We start from the raw sequence: 20,320 nt of genomic DNA on the forward strand, positions 1-20,320 counted from the left end.
ACTGAACAATGATGTCCATTCCATTCCAGTTTAATTAGATAGGGTAAATACTTAAGGTAGAAGAGAGAGAAGTATGCAAATATACATTAAAAATTGAGCCAAAAATTAATGAGGCATAGTGCTTTTTAGATGTGACATAATTGTGCTTAATCCAATTGTGAAAAGCAATTACCAGTACTTTGTGTGGTTTTGAGGTTGTATTAAAACGGTACGGGAACAATTTTTTTTTCCTGTGTGGGGGGAGCAAAAACAAGAGGAATAAGGAATTAATTTACTAACTTGCTTCCAGACTACTGGTGTTAGTTCAACTATTTAGAAGTTCATGAAACAACTTGTGGTAACCTACCCTGAAAATATGCTCATTATTTGACAATGTTTGTGCACCCCTGCCAGCCCCAGTGTGCTCTTTGTACATTCCACTGATGACCCAGCTAGCATCAGCAACTTACCTTTTTAAAGAATTGAGAACAAAAACCCACATTAACCTCACTGCATTAAATAATACATTGTTGTGCATCCATGTTGCTCCAATAAATAAGTCTTCTGGCTCTTACTCATATTTCCTACAAATAAGTACTGATAATTTACATTGAAATAACAGCTTCCCACATTTTTTTTGCACAGCTTGTGCCCTATATAAAATTGGAGTCACTGAGTAAATGTTTTTAGACAATTCATGGGTCCTTGGTGTGAAGTACAGTTCTTAATAGTTTTGCTTTGAGTAGATCAGCAGTTTAATAAACTTACACATTTAATGTTAGTCATAGCATTCCTTCAGATATTGGCTACATTTCTTTTTGTACATGATTTGTCTATATTACATAAATTCTCTTCTGGTGATTAGTTTGTGCAAGGGACACTTTGTTGATTTTTACAGATTGGACTGAATGACCAAAAAATCAAGCTACTGTTCTGTTAGCTGCAGGGAATCACTATTATCCCATTACTGCTGTAAGAAAACGTTACTATATCTACATCACTGCATTATCTCTGCTGTTGAGCGAATGGAGTGCAAACCTCCTGAACTAAACCGTTTTGTGTTCTAACCTATTCTGGAGAGGTCCCAGTGGATTGGAAAGCCGCAAATGTAACGCCCCTGTTCAAGAAAGGAGGGAGGCAGAAAGCAGGAAATTATAGGTCAGTTAGCCTAACGTGTCATTGGGAAAATGCTGGGATCCATTATTAAGGAAGTAATAGCAGGACATTTAGAAAATCATAAGACAATCAATCAGAGTCGACATGGTTTTATGAAAGGGAAATAGTGTTTGACAAATTTACTAGAGTTCTTTGAGGATGTAATGAGCAGGGTGGATAAAGGGGAACCAGTAGATGTAGAGTATTTGGATTTCCAGAAGGCATTCGATAAGGTGCCACATAAAAGGTTACTGCACAAGATAAGAGCTCACTGGTTTTGGGAGTAATATATTGGCATGGATAGAGGATTGGCTAACTAACAGAACTAAGAGTCAGGATAAATGGGTCATTTTCAGGTTGGCAAACTAACTAGTGGGGTGCCACAGGGATCAGTGTTGGGGCCTCAACTATCTATATTAATGACTTGGACGAAGGGACCATGTGTACTGTAGCCAAATTTGCTGATGATACAAAGATAGGTGGGAAAGCAAGTTGTGAGGAGAACAGAGTCTGCAAAGGGATATAGATAGGTTAAGTGAGTGGGGAAAAAATTTGGCAGATGGAGTATAATGTGGGAAAATGTGAGGTTATCCACTTTGGTAGGAAAAATAAAAAAGCAAATTATTATTTAAATGAAGAGAGACTACAAAATGCTGCGGTACAGAAGGATCTGGGGGTCCTCGTACATGAAACACAAAAAGTTAGCATGCAGGTACAGCAAGTAATTAGGAAGGCAAATGGAATGTTGGCCCTTATTGCAAAGGGAGGGGGGGGTGGGAGGAATGGAGTATAAAAGTAGGGAAGTTTGCTACAACTGTACAGGGCGTTGGTGAGACCACACCTGGAGTACTGCGTGCAATTTTGGTCTCCTTATTTAAGGAAGGATATACTTGCATTGGAGGCAGTTCAGAGAAGGTTCACTCGGTTAATTCCTCCGATGAAGGGGTTGTCTTATGAAGAAAGGTTGGGCCTATACTCATTGGAGTTTAGAAGAATGAGGGGTGATCTTATTGAAACATAACAGATTCTGAGGGGGCTTGGCAGGGTAAATGCAGAGAGGATGTTTCCACTCGTGGGGGAATCTAGAACTAGGGGGCATAGTTTCAGAATAAGGGGTCACCCATTTAAAACAGATGAGGAGGAATTTCTTCTGAGGGTTGTGAATCTTTAGAATTCTCTACCCCAGAGAGCTGTGGAGGCTGGGTCAGTGAATATATTCAAGGTGGAGACAGACATATATTTGAGTTACTGGCGAGTCAAGGGTTATGGGGAGCGGGTGGGAAAGTGGAGTTGAGGCCAAGATCGTATTGAATGGCAGGGCAGGCTCGAGGGGCTGAATGGCCTACTCCTGCTTCTATTTCTTATGTTCACTGGATTTGTTATCTAGAATGGCTCAGAGCATTTTAATGCTTCCTCTCCTTCCCCCACTCCACCCCTGATTTCATTATTAATTTTGGAAAATTGGTCTCTATTCCAAAGTGTTTTTAAAATGTTCTACGTCGCAGTAAACTTTAGTTACAAAAATTGTTACATTTCATAGCACTAACTATGCTCACCTTATGAGCACAGAAGAAGACTATATAAAATATACACAATAAAAACATAATGAGGAGGAATTTCTTTGAGGGTCGTGAATCTTTGGAATCTGCGTGAACCTGCTCACTGATGCCCAGTTTGGGTTCCGCCAAGACCGCTTGGCTCCTGACCTTATTACAGCCTTGGTCCAAACATGGACAAAGGAGCTGAATTCCAGAGGTGAGGTGAGTGTGACTGCCCTTGATATCAAGGCAGCATTTGACTGGGTGTGGCATCAAGGAGCCCTAATAAAACAAGTCAATGGGAATCGGGGGGGGGGGGGTGGAATTCTCCACTGACTGGAGTCATACCTAGCACAAAGGAAGATAGATGGTTGTGGTGGTTGAAGCAGATCATGAAGCGGTCCATGCCCGCATGCAACAAGACCTGGACGATGTTCAGGCTTGGGCTGATAAGTGGCAGGTTACATTCGTGCCACAACAGTGCCAGGCAATGACTAGCTACAGCAAGCGAGAGTCTAACCACCGCCCCATGATATTCAATGGCATTACCACCGCCGAATCCCCCCACCATCTACATCCTGGGGGTCACCATTGACCAGAAACTTAACTGCACCAGCCACGTAAATACTGTGGCAATAAGAGCAGGTCAGAGGCTAGGTATTCTGTGGCGAGTTTCTCACCTCCTGACTCCTCAGACTTTCCACCATCTACAAGGCACAAGTAAGGAGTGTGATAGAATGCTCTCCATTTGCCTGCAGCTCTAACAACACTCAGGAAGCTCGACACCATCCAGGACAAAGCAGCCTGCTTGATTGGCATCCCATCCACCACCTTAAACATTCACTCCCATCACTGCCAACATACTGTGGCTACAGTGTGTACCATCTACAAGATGCACTGCAGCAACTTGCCAAGGCTTCTTTAATAGCACCTCCGAAACCCACGACCTCCTCCACCTAGAAGGAAAAGGGCAGCAGGCACATGGGAACACCACCACCTCCAAGTCACACATCATCCTGACTTGGAAATATATCGCCGATCCTTCATCGTCACTGAGTCAAAATCCTGGAACTCCCTACCAAACAGCACTGTGGGAGTACCTTCACCACACAGACTGCAGCGGTTCAAGAAGGCAGCTCACTACCATCTTCTCGAGGGCAATTAGGGATGGGCAATAAATGCTGGCTTTGCCAGCGACGCCCACATCCCATAACCAAATAAAAAAAATTTAAAAAAAATCTTTCTTTAGCACAAGGAAAGAGTTCTTTGGATGGATTGCAAAATGGAGACACGTTCCAAGGTTTCTCTTCAGTGCTGTTCTTAAAATGTTAGGGAGCATTTAATGAGATGAGTGCTTTTAAAAATAAATTATTGGTTTCCAATTTGGTGCTGGATCCAGTATTGACTTACTTTAATGTGGGGGATTGAGGACATGGGTGAGTTAGGGGTTGAGGAGATGCACAAGGTTAGTGTGGCGGGCATTGAGGCATCTCTCAATGCCTGCCACCCTAGCCCTTCAACATCAACCCAGCCACTCCCACTCTTACTGCCGAGTTTCACCAAAGTAAAAGTCCTGGCCCTTTGCCTGACCATGCAAGCTCTCCCACCTTCTATTTCTGCTTTCCACTATGGTTAGGTCTGTCTCGGCTCTAGGTACAAACCATACCACTCTGTGCCCCAAACAAACATTAGCAAACAAAACAAAAGACAAGACAAACAGAAAAACATAAGCAAATCAGGAGATGGGGAACTGGCAACAATAAGAAGGCAGACGTGGACAACAAGAAACCATTTGTACTGACTTGCCCTGGGGCAATGTCATGGGAGATCTGCTAGTAATATATCCAAAATTTTGAGTGCAGTGTGCACTTCCTGCAATGGTAATATTTTCCTGTCCTGCTATATCTGTAATACTTGTCTGTCACACTGGACCTATTTATTATGCTTAGCTTTGAATACTCCCATCACCATCTCCAGGGTAGGTGGTGCTGTTCTTTGCCTTGCTTACCCATTACATAGAATATGCAGCACAGAAATAGGCCATTCAGCCCAACCTGTCCATGCTGGTGTTAATGCTCCACTCGAGCCTGTTTTAACTGAAACAAAATGGAGTCTCCTGCCAATGCTTGCCGCTCTTGCTTTCCCTCACTGAGCAGCCGTGTCTTCCCCCTCCCTGCCCCGAGAAATGTTCTTGCAGTGTTTCTCTGCACCTACCATATCTTTAGCAGTTTTTCCCTCTCTGGTTCTGTAAAGGAGTGCCACCACACACAGATCAAATAAGTCACCCATGCAAGCAAACCTGCCAATGTAATTATCAAAAAAAGGCAACTCAATGTTAATGGATATAAAATCTCCGCTCCAGCAGCCTGCCTATCTTTTTATACTTGGGATGTGCTGTGCAAACATATTTGACTCGACTCCATTTCTATAAGCATTCAGGCCTAGCTGCAGCTGCAACATGGTTTTAATTTTAAAGAAAATGTACTTAAAGCACCAGCACATCCCCATGCTGAGCTTCTCTAATTTGTATTTACTTAATTTTTTTAAATTTGTGAGCACAATATTTATTGTTCATCCCTAGTTGCCCTGAGGCAGAGTCAACCAAATAATGTGGTACTGGAGTCATGTATAGGAGTGGCAGATTCCCTTCCTTTTAAGGATGTTAGTGAACCTGTTGGGTTTTTACAGCAATCTGGCAGCTTTAATTTTATTGAATTCAATTTCATAAGATGCCATGGTGGGAATTGAACTCGTGGGCCCCAATATCTGTGGGGAGGGTGAGGCCAAAAACGGCTGAAGAACCCAGCAAGGCCAGTAACTCTTAGGTCCTGTCGAGCTGAATGGTAGGCCATCATTAACATTTTTTGTTCCATTTCCTTCCCGGCAGCCGGTCAAATGGACAGCCTGGCCCGCGGGCGGGAGGAAACGCCAGCAGCAGGGGCCTGCAGCCGGGGACTCTTTGGGGGGGCTGTTCTCAGCAATTGGGTGGTCGGAGAGATCTGACGATTGGGAGGTGGGGAGGGAGCCTGCGATCGGGAGGGAGAAAGAGAACCTGCAATCGGGAGGGCTGAGTTGAAAGTCAGCAATCGGGGGAGGGAAGGGGAGGAGGCCAAAGGCTTCTTTCAGCATCCGGGGAGAGCACACCTCCTACACAATGGATGCTGAAAGATGTATTTACCTTAAAGAGCCGGCAGCTCCCGCCTTCTTTTCACTGCCAAGTTTCCCAACCCCTGGGAAACCCGTGCCGCAACAATCAATTTTACATCGGGCTCCCAATTACACTGTAGGAACCCAATTTAAATATGTTAATTAAGTACCCCAGCTCTCCATGGGGCATTCCGATATCTGCCGCTATAAAAAGCAGCAGAATTATATACCAACACAATTTGTAACTCTCTGGCCTGACACATCCCTCACTACTTGATCACTTCTGATAATGAAGTGGCCTATGCCAGTCGGCAGCAGGGTACGTGTGCGGTGTGTTGGGGTCGCGCTCCCACTGTATGCTGCGCCCCAGCCAGGAAAACAATTCCTCAAAACAAACGAGCAAATTTAATTAGAAAAAATTAAATGCAACATTTGTACTCCATCCTAAGAAGGAAAAAAGTTCTTCTAGGTAAACAACAAAATTCCAGTGCAGTTTTCCAAATTCCCACTGACGACCACCAGTGTTCACTCACTACCTCTACTAACCACTATGCGTCACTATCCCCATAACTATTCATTACTGTTCATACCTACTGTTGTCTTTCAAATTACTATCTACTTCCCCAACATCCAACCCAAATTCTCACTGCGCTATGCTATTCAGCCCAAATATTCACTATACCAACCCTTCCCAAGCAGTGAAAACTGACCAGTACTCCCTATCTCCTCAACTACTCACTACTACTTCCATACAACTTTCTGAATTGTTACAAAATCAGTTCCCAAACAGCCTATACTCTGACTGTTTGTCACTAATGCCCTAACGCATCCACTTATGTATCAATACCAGATTTTCTAACTCCGTGAGAAATCCAGTGTTGAGAAATGCCCTGAGAGTTACACAGTGGTAATAATTCTCGCATAAAGAATGCGCTTTCTGCAAGTGTACACTTGTTTTCTTTTGCACCTTGCTGTTGCATCTTGTTCATTGGCTCTAAATTAAAATCGCAGCAAACTTGTCATAGACGCACCTATCTACAATAGCATTGGTAGAAGTGACCACTGCACAATTCTCGAGAAGACAACATCTCTGCTCCATTGTAAGAGCATCCTCAAACATGTAATATGGCACCAGCAAAGTGCTAAATGGCTAGATTAAGGTTACATCTAACAGCCCAAAACTGGGCATCTATGACTCACTGTGCGTCATCAATAGCAGCAGAATTATATACCAACACAATTTGTAACTCTCTGGCCTGACGCATCCCTCACTACTTGATCACCTCTGATAATGAAGTGGTCTATGCCAGCCGACAGCAGGACCTGTATAATATCCAGGCTTGGGCTGACAAATGACAGGTAACACTCGTACCACATAAGTGCCAGGTAATTACCATCTTGAATGAGAGAAAGCCCAGACATCATCTCTTCATCTTCAACTCCACCGCCACCATCAGAGTTGCCCATCATCAACATTTTGGGAGTCATCAATAACCAGAAGTGTAACTGGATAAGCCATACCAACGCTGTAGCTACAAGGACAGGGTAGAAGCTGGGTATTCTGCAATTACTGAATCACCTCCTAACCCCTCAAAGTATATCCATAAGGCTCAACACTGGAATCATCATCAACAAACAACCCCTACTCCTGACCTTATGACAGAAGGAAGGTTGTTGATGAATCCACTAAAGCTGGTTGGATCCAGGGAACTTTCCTGAGGAATTCCTGCGGTGATATTCTAGGCTGTGATGACTACCCATCTTTCTGTGTATTTTATGCTTTAGAAAATGGTGAAGATAAAAAATCAAACACATAGATAAAGAAACCTTAGTTACTTAAAGACACTTAGTTATGCTTTTTTTTGAAAAAATGGAGCATTGTAGAATTTGATCCCAAAAGCATCAGTAAAATTCCCAGAATAACATGCAATAAAAATGGAATTTGACAGACAAATCCATAGCCTTGATATGTTCTGCATTACATGGCATGCAGCCCATATTCTTATAAAATAGCATATTCTCAACTCCCCATGAGCAACACCACAGAAGATCTGCCAGTGCCTTATTCCCAGACACCATAAAGCTTAAACAGATAGGAAACTTGGTTATAATAAATCTTTCCTTTTTTCACAATATTTGCTAAATCTTTATACTTACAAGTGGACAAGTTTCCTGTGACTCTAAAAAGGGGCATTTTGTAGGTGGGTAAACTACAGTACTATATATCTAATATCACTATCTGAGACTAAAGTAAGCCTTTGTGTGTGTTTTTTACCTGTATATTTGCTGTGCTTACAGAAAGGTCATGGCACACTATTTCTGTAATGCACAGTAATTGGATTTATGCTGGTCAGTTCGACATTTACCATTGTATTTACCTATTCAGTCCTACCAGCTCATGAAAATTGTATCTCCAAGGTAGGTAATGCAGCATCGCCCTCTTAATTGTTTTTCCTTCCCTGCTATGATTTGCTTCCTATCCTCACTGCATTTCTCCCCGGTCAATGTGCTGCACCCCCACCTAAAAATTCAACCTTGGGGGCTAACCCATCCCCCATCTTCTAGCCATCACCTGTAGCCCTCTCTAGCCCACTGTCCTCCACCCATATCTCTTTCTGAATATCACCAACACCTTTGCACCAACAAAAGAAGAGAGGGAAAGAAAAAGAGAGAGAGAGAAGAGACTGGGGCAAAAGAAAAGGGGTTGGGGTGGGGGAAGAGGGCAAAGAAAGAGCGAAGGAACCAGAATAGAAGACCAAGATGAGGACAAAAACAAAGTAGACACAGAGCAAGGGAGAGAGACCACTTCAACCCTATTTCCTGTTTTATTTCCAAACTCTGCCAATTCCGCAAGTGTGGTGACAGGAATGCTGAAATAAAGTTAATTAATACATTCACACCAGGGAATAGCCTCCTTTTAACCCAGGGGGAAAAATCCTTCAGATAAGACAACAGGTTGGTGTAAGCGAGAAAGTTTCATTGAGGAAAGTGAAAAGTTTTAAAAGTTGCCTTTTAGCAGCTTGTTTGTTTTTATATAATTTCTTTGGAGACAAACTCTGCACCAGAGTTGTGACTCTCAAACAAACACCTCATTATGTTTTTCCCTCAAGTTTGTGCACAATCTGAGATGGGAGAAAATAATTTCGGATTTTAATAGTTTTCAATTACTTACCCCACACCAAATGATCTGATTGATTGATTCTAGCAGCATCCAGTCCCACCTTCCACAGTGTCTAGGATGAGACTGACCACCACCAATCCTGGTTTAAAAGAAACTGGTTGAAAGTTTTTCAAAATTTCTTCAGGGGATGTTAGTGTTTCCCTGAGAAGGTAGTGGTGGGCTGCCATCTTGAAGATGATGCTATCACAATGGTGTTTTGTAGTGAATTCCAGGATTTGGGCCTAGTGAAAAATGAAGCTTCTGGTCAGTAGTGACGCCCAAGATGTTGATGCTGGAAGATGTGATAATGGTGGTGCCTTTTGAAGGTTGGGGAGATGATTGGACTTTTTCTTGTTGGAGGTGTTCATTATCTGGCAATATGCGATGCATTCTTAACGAGTCACCTGGCCCAGATGGGATGCATCCTAGGTTGCTAAGAGAAGCTAAGATGGAGATAGCAGAAGCTCTGACAATCTTTCAATTCTCCTTGGATATTGGAGTGGTGCCAGAGGACTGGAGGATTGCAAATGTCACACTCCTGTTTGAAAAAGGGAGAGATATAAACCTGGTAACTACAGGCCAACCAGTCTAATGTCAGTGGTGGGAAAACTACTAGAGACCATTTTCAAGGACAGAATTAATTCTCACTTGGAGAAGCATGGAGGGACAGCCAGCGTGGATTTGTTAAAGGCAAATTGTGTCTGACTAACGTGGTTGAGTTGTTTGAAGTAACAGAGAGAGTTGATGAAGGTAGTGCAGTAGCTGTTGTGTGTGTATATATGGACTTTCAAAAAGCATTTGATAAAGTACTGCATAACAAACGTATTTGGAAAATAGAAGCACATGGTATTAAAGGGACGGTGGTAACTTGGGTACAAATTTGGCTAAGGGATAGGAGGCAGAGAGTAGTGGTGAATGGTTGTTTTTCTAACTGGAGAGAAGTATGCTGTGGGGTCTCCCAGGGGTCGGTGTTAGGATCATTGCTTTTCTTATATATAAATGACCTGGACTTGGGTATTAGGGAGTATAATTTAGAAGTTTGTGGATGATCCAAAACTTGTCAACTAAGTAAATAGTGAGCAGGACAGTAGCAGACCTCAGGAGGGCATAAACAGACTGGTGAAATGGGCAGACATATGGCAGATGCAATTTAAAGCGGATAAGTGTGAAGTGATGCACTTTGGGAGAAACAACCTGGAGAGGCAGTTTAATCTCAATGGTACTATTTTGAGGGGGATGCAAGAGCAGAGGGACCTGGGGTGCATATTCACAAATCTTTGAAGATGGCAGGGCAAGTTAATAAGGTGGTTAAGAAAGCATATGGGGTACATGGCTTTGTAAATAGGGGCATTGAATACAAAAATAAGGAAGTCATGCTAAACCTTTACAAATCACCGGTTGGGCCTCAGCTGGAGTATTGTGTACAATTCTAGGCACCACACTTCAGGAAGGATGCCAAGTCCCCGGAGAGGGTACAGAGGAGGTTTATCAGGAATGAGGGACTTCAGTTATGTGGAGAGATTGGAGAAGCTGGATTGTTCTTCTTAGAGCAGAGAAGGTTAAGGGCAGACCTATTAGAGGTATTCAAAATTATGCTGGGTTTTGATCAAACAAGTAGAGAGAAACTATTTGTTCTGGCCAGAGGATCTAGATTTAAAATAATTAGCAGAAGAACTAGATGGGAAATGAAGAGAGATTTCTTCACGCACAGGGTTGTTAAGATCTGGAAAGCACTACCTGAAAGGGTGATGGAATAAGATTCCATAGGAACTTTTCAAAGGCAATTGGGCATGTACTTGAAGTGGACCAGTTGCAGGGTTATGGGGGAAAAAGCTGAAGTGTGGGACTTAGTTGAGCAGCACTTTCAGAGCGCCTGCACAAGCATGATGGGCTGAATGGCCTCCTGCGCTGTAAGATTCTATGAAATGTTACCTGATACTTATCAGCCTAAGCTGTAGGCTGACATGCACTTCTCCATTATCAGAGGAGTTGTGAATCGAACTGCTTACTGTGGAATAATCAACAAACCGCTCCACTCCTGAGCTCAAGGAGGGAGGGTCACTGATGAAATAACTAAAGATGGCGATACTTTGAATACTACCTTGTAGAGGACAACTACTCTCGCTGCTCAAGGTTCATTTCTGGTTCAAGGTTGCGATTCGATCTGGAGCTGAGGGGTTCTACTGTGTATGAGTTTTGTCCTTCTAATCTGGTAGGCGTTTTGTCCACATACTAGATCTTGATAAAACAGTACTGTTGTTACATGTACTTTTCTTTTGCAACAAGTTGCATTTTTGTACTGAACCTCACGCACAGGAGCATTCATTCGGACAATGCTTGCACGTTAGTTTTTTTTCTAAACACCATTCAGATCTAACAAAATTGATGTCTTGGCACACTTTAACCTTTTATAGCTCTAAATGCTTAACATTAAAAGGGCTGTGGTGCATAATCCTTCAATTTGCCTTCAGCCTTCAATGCAGTCTATCACACCATCCTCCTCCAGCTTCCACCGTCCTGTTTGGTGGGACTACCTTGGTTCCACCCTTACCTGTTCAATTGTAGCTGGAGCATCATAATAAATTGGTGATTTTTATTGTATCTTGTAAACTGCTAGCATAGCTGAAGAAAAAAATAAATTAAATTATTCTGGTGTTCTGTAAGACTAAGTATCACTAATGTCTAATAAATAGCTCAAGATCACTATAGACTTGTTCATAAATAGGCAGGCAAAGTTATTTTGATATTGCTTCGATAGCTTTTTGGTTGGGGGGGGGGGGGGGTTGGTGGGGATGGACATTTAAATAACTGAAATAATTGTGGTTATTACAGAAGTACTGAAGAATTGTCCAAGACCGTGATTACAGAAATTCAAAAGCAGAATAACATTAGTGATTGCTAAGAACCAATTTTATATTTCCAAACATAGATTTGTTATTACAATGATTGCTGAGAACAAACTGCAGAAATGGTTCTAACTGAGCTAGGATAGGTGGGTTATTTTAGGGATTTGAATTGAGAGACATCTGTCGACTAAAAACCCAACCGATAGAGGAGGTTTTGTGAATTTTAGTGCAGTTGTGTACAGCAGAAAAATAGATATTCTTGGGAATAAATCCCAACGCTAATGATACAAAATATTTATTTCTAAAGCAGTAGTATCTACAGTGTAGCAATATCGTATCTCGTGTGCCTTCATGCCTTTCACGCTGAAAGTTCTAAAAATGAAAAAAGGAGAATGGGCAATAATTCTTCAGTGCACCTTAATTACAGCAGCACTTCCTCACAGCCTGTGGAAAATATCAGGGCATCAGGGAGAATTTCTACCAAAAATTCTCACAAATATGCCATGAATTCAGAAATCTGAATGACAACCAAAAACTCCCATACCTACTGGGGGAGGAGAGAAGCTGTGTAACACTGGCGGCACACTATGTTACAGCTTGCCATGAACAGAGGGACAACCAGTAAACTAAGAAAAGAGTATATATAAATAATGCGATTGTATATTTATACACTCAGGGATATACCTGTTTATACACTGTATGAATAGAACTGCGTTTGTGTTCAACCATAAATGTATTATGATGCTTTGGCAACATAAGATGTATCTTATCATGCCAATAAAGCGATTTGAATTTGAATTGTGCTTGTAAAGTACCCTTAACGTAGCAAAACGTCCCAAGTTGCTTCACAAGAAGGATTGGACACTAAACAGGAGTTGGTAGAAGAGTTAGAGAGCACAGTTTTAGAAGTTAGATTTGAGGCGGCTATTAAAGTGGGGAGAGATTTTACAAAGCAGACTGATTGTGGAATAGAATTGTGTGATACTTGAAGGCAGAGGATGGTGGATTGCAGAGCAGACCAGAGTTGGAAGAATGGAAGATGTGAATTGGGATTATATATGCAGACGTGGTTTTTGGAATTCCAGACCCCAGCCATCCGTCCTGCCTGGAAGCTCCTTAGGAAAGTCATTCTGCTCCTCCAAACCTGAAGGTTAATATGCTTTTCACGACATATCTGTTAATTGGCATTCAGCACCTTCACAACTTTGGAATGAATGCCAGTTCTATATTTTATAAAGACTTTGACTACCCTTTGATATTGTTTCACCTTTTGACAATCACTCACTAAACCCATCCTTTAGCACAGAATTTTTTTTTACTATTCAAGGTTGCATTATTTCAATTTGAACCACTGGTAACTTGAGACCATACATTCTGTCACAGAGGAAGGGGAGAAGAGGGAATTTGTTTCTTAGTGCTTTTGTGTCAGTTAAATGCCTTAATGACCTTTTTAGGTGTTCAGCTTTTCTATAACCGGATCTTGAAGGATCAAGGTGTACTTTAGCCCAACCTCACACTGCTCTCAATATTCTGTTTCTTTAATCTGGATCAGTCCATAATTTTACAGAATCGAGCTTAATCAAAAAAAAGTTTTATGTTCCGACTAATTTTTTGGGTCAGCCACTTCTGATTTTTGCATTTAATGTGTCGGGCTTGAAAATCGAATCCTTCAAGGCCCAATTGGTTCGATGCTGCCCCTAGTGTAATCTGAAATTTCTCTTGAGAAAAGACTGCTTTCTTCATTTGGATTGGTATCATCAGGGTGAATTGGTAGATGACAACCAAAGCTTGGAAATCAGGTTTGTTTCTGGATGGCAATCCTCCACACAGTGAGATTTCCAGCTCCTCCAAGAAACATATCTTTATCTTTCTTGGAAATAATCGCAACTTTTTTTGGCAAACCCAAGTATTGTCATGTCGAAGTTGATGGCGAAGGCTTGAGGGTGCTCTGGGGTGCTCTCAAAATTCAGCTCCAGGTATAATATTGCTAACTCTGGGTCCTAGGGTTGCCCAACACGAGTGAAGAAGTGACTAACCTTTGCAAACGTGGGTGCAGATATGGCACAGAGTCTCTTGCTTTTGGGAGAATTAGACCAGCTTGGACAGATGAGTATTAGTGGGTTATTCAAAGGAACAGAAGGCAAGGGCCCTATCCTGATCCTGTTCCTGTTCTTCTTGATGTCGTCACCATCCAGTATACAGAAAGACATTTCCAGCAGGGTTCTATAGATAGTGTTCAATAATAATGCTGGCTGTACCTCCCATCCTACCCAACCACAAATTCCACGGGCACAGAGGAACACTGTCGTGCCAACCCTACTTCCACCTGTTGTGATCCTGGCAGATGGCAACTAACTCATCTCTGACCAAGGATCAGAACTGGGACTGTTCTGGTCTATACTGCTCAGTGCCATCATACAATACATTCACTCACAGGAGCATTAGGGAGCTATAGTGTATTTTATTTTGGTCTGTAGTTCTTTGATGTCCTTTCAGGTAGCGTTTGTGTAAGGGGGTGGGCACTGCACAGGAAGCGGTCTAACGAGCAGTGCAAAAAATTATAATCTTTCAGTTAACTGTCCTAGTTCAGATTTAAACTGAACCGGGGGGCGAGGGGGGGAAATTCATGCAGAAGTGTTGTAATTAAACTGTAGAACAGAAATGAAATGCTCACAGAGGAAATTCTAGAGTGTGGGGCCTAGACGGCTGAAGGCATAGCAGCCAGAAGTGGGGTGAAGGACGGGGGAGATGCACAAAAGGCCAGATACAGAAGAATGCCATGTTTACAGGATGTAATGTTAGAGGAGGTTGCAGCCATTGGGAGGGACAAGGCCATAGATTTAAACACAAGGATGAGAATTTTAAATTTGATGAATTGGCGTGCCAGTGTAGGTCATTAGGATACAGGCAGCAGAATTTTGGATGAGCTTTAGTTTATTGAGGTTGGCAGATGGGAAGACAGCCAGCAGAGCATTGGAATAGTCGAGGCTGGAGGTAACAAAAGCATGGGAGAGTGTTTCAGCAGGTGATGAGCTGAGGCGGGGCGGAGAATGGTGATATTACAACGGTGGAAGTAGGTGGTCTTTGTAATGGAGAGGATGTGGGATCAGAAGCTCCGCTCGGTCACATAGGATGGCGAGGTTGTGAACAGTCTGGTTCAACCTGAGACAGTGGCCAGGGAGGGGGCTGGAGTTGGTGGCGGGGGCCGAAGGCGATTGCTTCAGTCTTCCCCATGTCTAATTGGAGGAAATTGGGGCTTACCTAGAACTGCAGGGCTGACAAACAGTCTGACAATACAGAGGCAGTGGATATTCGAGAGGTGGTGGTGAGGGCCATTCTCCCCTTATTTCTTTGATGCCTGTTCCTTATTGAACTGTTGGGGCTGTGAAGAGGAGTGGAGATTGCCTCTTTTGCATTGATATGCTGTTAACAACTGGTGTTCTCTGAGCTTGAGTAGTACCATCAATTGCCCATTGAACGCAAGAGCATCATAAATGGGCTACACCTTTTAATACTAGCATGCTTGTCTCTGGATTCCAGACAAAACTTGAAGGAGAAAAAATGTCCGGGATATGGGGAAAGCAGGGGAGTGAGACTAACTGGATTGCTCTTCAAAAGAGCTGCCGCAGATTCGATGGGCCGAATGGCCTCCTTCTGTACTGTACTATTCTATGATTCTATGAACTGGGGAGAAATCTAGAATTTAGATGCTCCCTTGTCCTTGTGTATTTAGCTAAAAGTACGTTTTTTTTCTCAAAAGATCATTTGAAAGGCTCTTTCTCCTGTTACATCGTGTTGGAAAACCTGAAGCTCGTGCTGATCCAACTGCAAATCAAATGAGCTATTTTTGTTCTTCCACTCCGTTGTAGTCAAATGCAGAATAAAATGAGAGCCCAGCTAGATCATAGTCTCTAAGAGCGAAGGTTATTACTTACAATATCTCCACATTGGATATACTTTCCATAGCATCACCCGCTTTGCCTTGCAACACACCCAACAAGGCCCATTGAATGTGCAATCCTGTATTGTCAATGTAAAGAGGGGGAGAAAAACTCAAAACGAACAGAATTTGCTGTTTATCAACGGCCAGTACAGATTTCAGTGCTTTCGTTATAGTAATCTGCAACGTTTTGAATGCTTCCAGTGATAACGGCCTCAATGCCTTTAGTCGTTTGCCCCTCCATTGTAGATCTTAGCAATTTTGTATCTGCCAGTTTTTTTAAATGGAAATTTAAATTTTTGCAGATCTTTCTTTAGTCATCCCTCCAAGTGTAAGCTATTAATGCTAATTCAGGGCAACTGTATGTTTAAACATTACAGATTTTATTGGTTATCACTACATATTAATTTGGAAATGATTAGACTTGAAATAAAATGGGATTGTTTGTCTTCCACTACATCAACCACTCCTGTGAATTGCTTTTGAATCCATAGAAAATCCTGATTTTGAAATAAGAGGCCTCAGATACTCTACAGTACACTACAAAGGTCAACTACAGTACTTAGAGTGCAGTATGAAAGAGAATATGGAGGACATTCTGCACTCAGGTGCCAGAATATGCTGATTGGTGACTGATTTCTCCCACAATGAGTTTCCGAGCTCAGCTGGGCTCTCGTAGATGGTAACTGAGTTATTGCAAGACATTCATCCTTGGGTAGGGAAGAAGCGCTCCGCCTTCCTGCTCTGACTTGATCACCTTTCAGCACATGGCTGTTCACACTATGGCCTGTGCAGCTCACAAGCTGACAATCTGGCTGTAAAGCATATTTGTGTTTGTCTTTTACTGGTTTGTCCTATTTGAAGTTTGTAGTTGAGGTTTGCGAAGGACTGGTGCCTCATTGGTGGATAAATCCTGAAGCGAAACATCAAACTTTGTATCAGCAGCTTGATTATATTTGCAACTTAATATGATCGTTGATTTAAACATTAATGTGGCGTGACCCGTGGCATACACCCATCCCACAAAGACCAGTAGCTTGGATGCTCCTGTCCTGGCTGCTATCTCCAATAGAGGCCTGGGAGCGGGTTGTCCTCTTGTTTTCTTAACTGAGGAATGATGAAAAGGGAGGAGCTGCAAAAGGACAAACATATAAAAGCAGAGGGTGGTGGAAATAAAACGTCAAACCTGCAGCAGGCTTTGGGGGAAAGCAATTTTATTAAGATAAAACCTTTGTTCTCATTTAGCTGTTTGACTCTTAGTTCTACAAAATATTTGGAATTAAAATCTGTTATGTTAGTATCTGTTGTTTTATACTTGTAAAAGATGGTAATCTATTATGCTTTTTCTTTTGCTTGGTTTTAACTCTTGGATTTTCTTTGGGTACCTACAGATATGTAAACACGTTACTGAAGCTGATCCCTCAGGTCCTGCAATTGCAGGAGCAGCTGAGACAAGCTGTTCAAAATGGAGATATGGAGACATCACATGGTATCTGCAGAATCGCTGTGGCTCTTGGAGAAAATCACTCCAGGTTCAGCATGCAATACTTTTATTTACCTTGCACTTCAATCCTGTTTTACCAATTGACACAATACTCCCAGCACACCACCTAGATAACCATTTGAAACAAAAATGAAACCCATAAAATGTAGCTGCTATAGAACAAAATATCTGATCTGTTTTGAAATATTTAAATGAACATATTAAATTGTATTATGTTCTCCCTTTCTTTGCTGCTTGATCTAGTTTGTGATGATAAGCATATTATACTGGCCCTTAACTTGAAGGAGAATTGAGCTTTAATGAGCAATTGTGGTTGAAGTGAGGCACGGTGGCATAGTGGTTAGCACTGTTGTCTCACAGCGCCAGAGACCCGGGTTCAAATCCGGCCTCGGGTGACTGTGTGGAGTTTGCACATTCTCCCCGTGTTTGCGTGGGTTTCCTCCAGGTAGGTGCTCCGGTTTCCTCCCACAGTCCAAAGATGTGCAGGTTAGGTTGATTGGCCATGATAAAAAAAAAAAAATTGGCCCTTAGTGTTAGGGGGGATTAAATACGTGGGGATAGGGCTTGGGTGGGATGGCTGTCGGTGTAGGGACCGGGTGCTAGGGTTTGGATGATCAGCCATGATCTCATTGAATGGCGGAGCAGGCTCGAAGGGCCGAATGGCCTACTCCTGCTCCTAGTTTCTATAAAAAAGAAGCAAGCTCTTCAAATGTGATGTGAAAATAAGCAAGAACATTTGAGTTTTGGTGGGCATTCCTACCATTGGAAATTTTGGGAGTAGGAAATACTATGTGGAATTACATGTGAAGAAGCTGTACCATTAAATACAGGAAATGTATTGGGACCTAGACCAGTAAAGTAATGGTCATTAGGATAACAGAGCAATACTTTATCAAATTAATTGCCCCCTTCTCTGATCACTTCATTATAATTCTACTGTGAGCTTTGTTGAACAAAATTTGAGCAATAGCTAGCAATTATATAGTGACTTTATCTAGGAAAAACCTCCCAAAGTGCTTTACAAAAATGTAATTGGATGAAAATTGATGCCAAGCCAAATAAAGAGACTTTAGGGATAACTAAGCTTGGTCAAAGAGATGGGTTTTAAGGAGGAGAGGGTGGAGAACTTTAGGGATGGAATTCCAGAGCTTAAGGCCTAAATGGCTGAAGGCACAGTCACCAATGGTGGGGCAAAGTGAGTGGGCAATGTAAAAGAGACCAGAGTTGGAGGACTGCAGAATAACTGTTGGAAAAGTTCTGATTTTAAGCATCTTGCTGTGTCTCATTTTAAATCTGTGTGAAATGTATAAGGAGGGGGGTGATGTTTTCACTCTTACAAACAGCAAAGCATAAGCAACTGCAAAAAAATTTTTAAAAAAATTTTAAAAAAAAATTTCAGTATCTTACACAATTTAAGCCATTACATAAAAATCTGAGCTAATTTAAATAAGCTTAAATAACTTAAGTTAATCAGGTCAGAGGTAAGGCAAATGGCAACCTACCTGGTCAAGTTGCTGATTGTTGGAGGGTTTATGCTGGAGGAGGAAATTCTCTGGTGAAGCACCATGGTTAAAACCATTTCAGTAAGAACTACAAATCCACTGTGGGGACATGAGGGAATAGCAACAATATCCTTATAGCCATGTAAATAACTGGAGAATAGAAGGAAAAATAAATAGATAAGTAAAGTAATTTCAATGTAAGTAATTCCTGCAAATCCACTGAGCGGTCTGTATCGGTAAAGTGTGTAATATTTTCTCTTGTCAATATGATGGATTGCTTCAGTAAATTTGCTATATTACATTGATGACCAGTTAGGTTGCAGCAGGGCCTGGACCACCCTTGAGCAACAATACAGTAGAAACATTAAAATGTCAGTTTTAAAATAAATATTGCAGTTAAAACTTCCACATTCTTAGAATTACATATTATTCTTTATTCTCTTGAATTATGTTGTAGCTATGTATCCATTGGAAACTTTCCTGACATGTTTGTTTGTCCCCTGTACAGAGCCTTGTTGGAGCAAGTGGAGCACTGGCAGACTTTTCTAGCACTTGTCAACATGATCATGTTTTGCACAGGAATTCCAGGCCACTACCCAGTGAATGAAACTACAAGCTCTTTAACCCTCACCTTCTGGTACACACTGCAGGTATGAACAGTATATTCATGGTCATATCCAGTGAAATGCAAATATGGCATGCCAATTCATGATGTAAATTTTCAACTAAAATGTAATTTGATGTGGATAGTCTCATTTTAATTGCCCATACACCGCTGTATACAGGAAACATTCTGATTCTTTCCAATTCCCCGGGTGAAATTGACAATATTTGCACATTTTATTTTACTACGAGCTCCTGTCTAATATGGTATAGAATCTGCTTAAACTTGTTTCATCGTGGCTTCTTAAAGCCATGGATTCCAGCAGAGGTTTTGGAGACTTGAGCAAGGGGTGCACTCTGCCACCAATTTCCTTTTTAGTTATTTTTCCCTTCCCTCACGCAAGATGGATCATTAGGTTTTGACCAAGGGTCCACATCCAAAATGTCAACTCCTCTGTTACTGCCTGACCTGATGAATATTTTCAGTTGTTTCAGGTTTCCAGCATCTGCAGTTCTTTGCTTTTAGTTTACATTATTTGTACCTGTCCCTCCCCTCAACCTAAAAGGCAATGCCTGATGCAGGCTTTTACTGTGCCCCTCCTGCAATAGCCACATGATTTATCTACCTGTCCTTTTTCTTTTTTTTTCTCTCTCTCTCCTCTCTCTCTCTCTCTCTCTCTCTCTCTCTCTCTCTCTCTCTCTCTCTCTCTCCCTCTCCTCTGTTCAATGATGCCATGGTGTTGGTTGGGAAACTATCCATGGAGTTAGCAATACTAAGATGTGGATCTACACTCGCAAGTCTCAAACTGGCGAGTTCTCAATTTTGGTCAAGCGACCATGCGCATACGACTTGGTGACAAAAAATGGTAACATATGAGAATTAAGCGTCGAAAGTTAATGCAGATGAGACTTTTTAAAAGCAGATTTCATTGCCCAGAATATATAG

At 41.9% G+C, this 20,320-nt stretch overlaps 1 protein-coding gene across 4 annotated transcripts in view; it reads left to right on the forward strand.

Annotated features, from left to right (window-relative positions):
• Positions 1-20,320, forward strand: part of ipo13b (importin 13b) — a 220,332-nt gene that overhangs the window by 82,526 nt on the left and 117,486 nt on the right. For all 4 annotated transcript variants that reach the window (XM_085982981.1, XM_085982980.1, XM_085982978.1 and 1 more), the window contains 2 exons: positions 17,157-17,297; positions 19,280-19,421. In XM_085982981.1, the coding sequence (XP_085839107.1) occupies positions 17,157-17,297; positions 19,280-19,421 (283 nt within the window). The remainder of the gene's footprint in view (positions 1-17,156; positions 17,298-19,279; positions 19,422-20,320) is intronic.

Source organism: Somniosus microcephalus, chromosome 3, assembly GCF_052327205.1.
Source record: "Somniosus microcephalus isolate GS21.2 chromosome 3, FLI_Smic_1.0, whole genome shotgun sequence".
Lineage (NCBI taxonomy): Eukaryota > Metazoa > Chordata > Chondrichthyes > Squaliformes > Somniosidae > Somniosus > Somniosus microcephalus.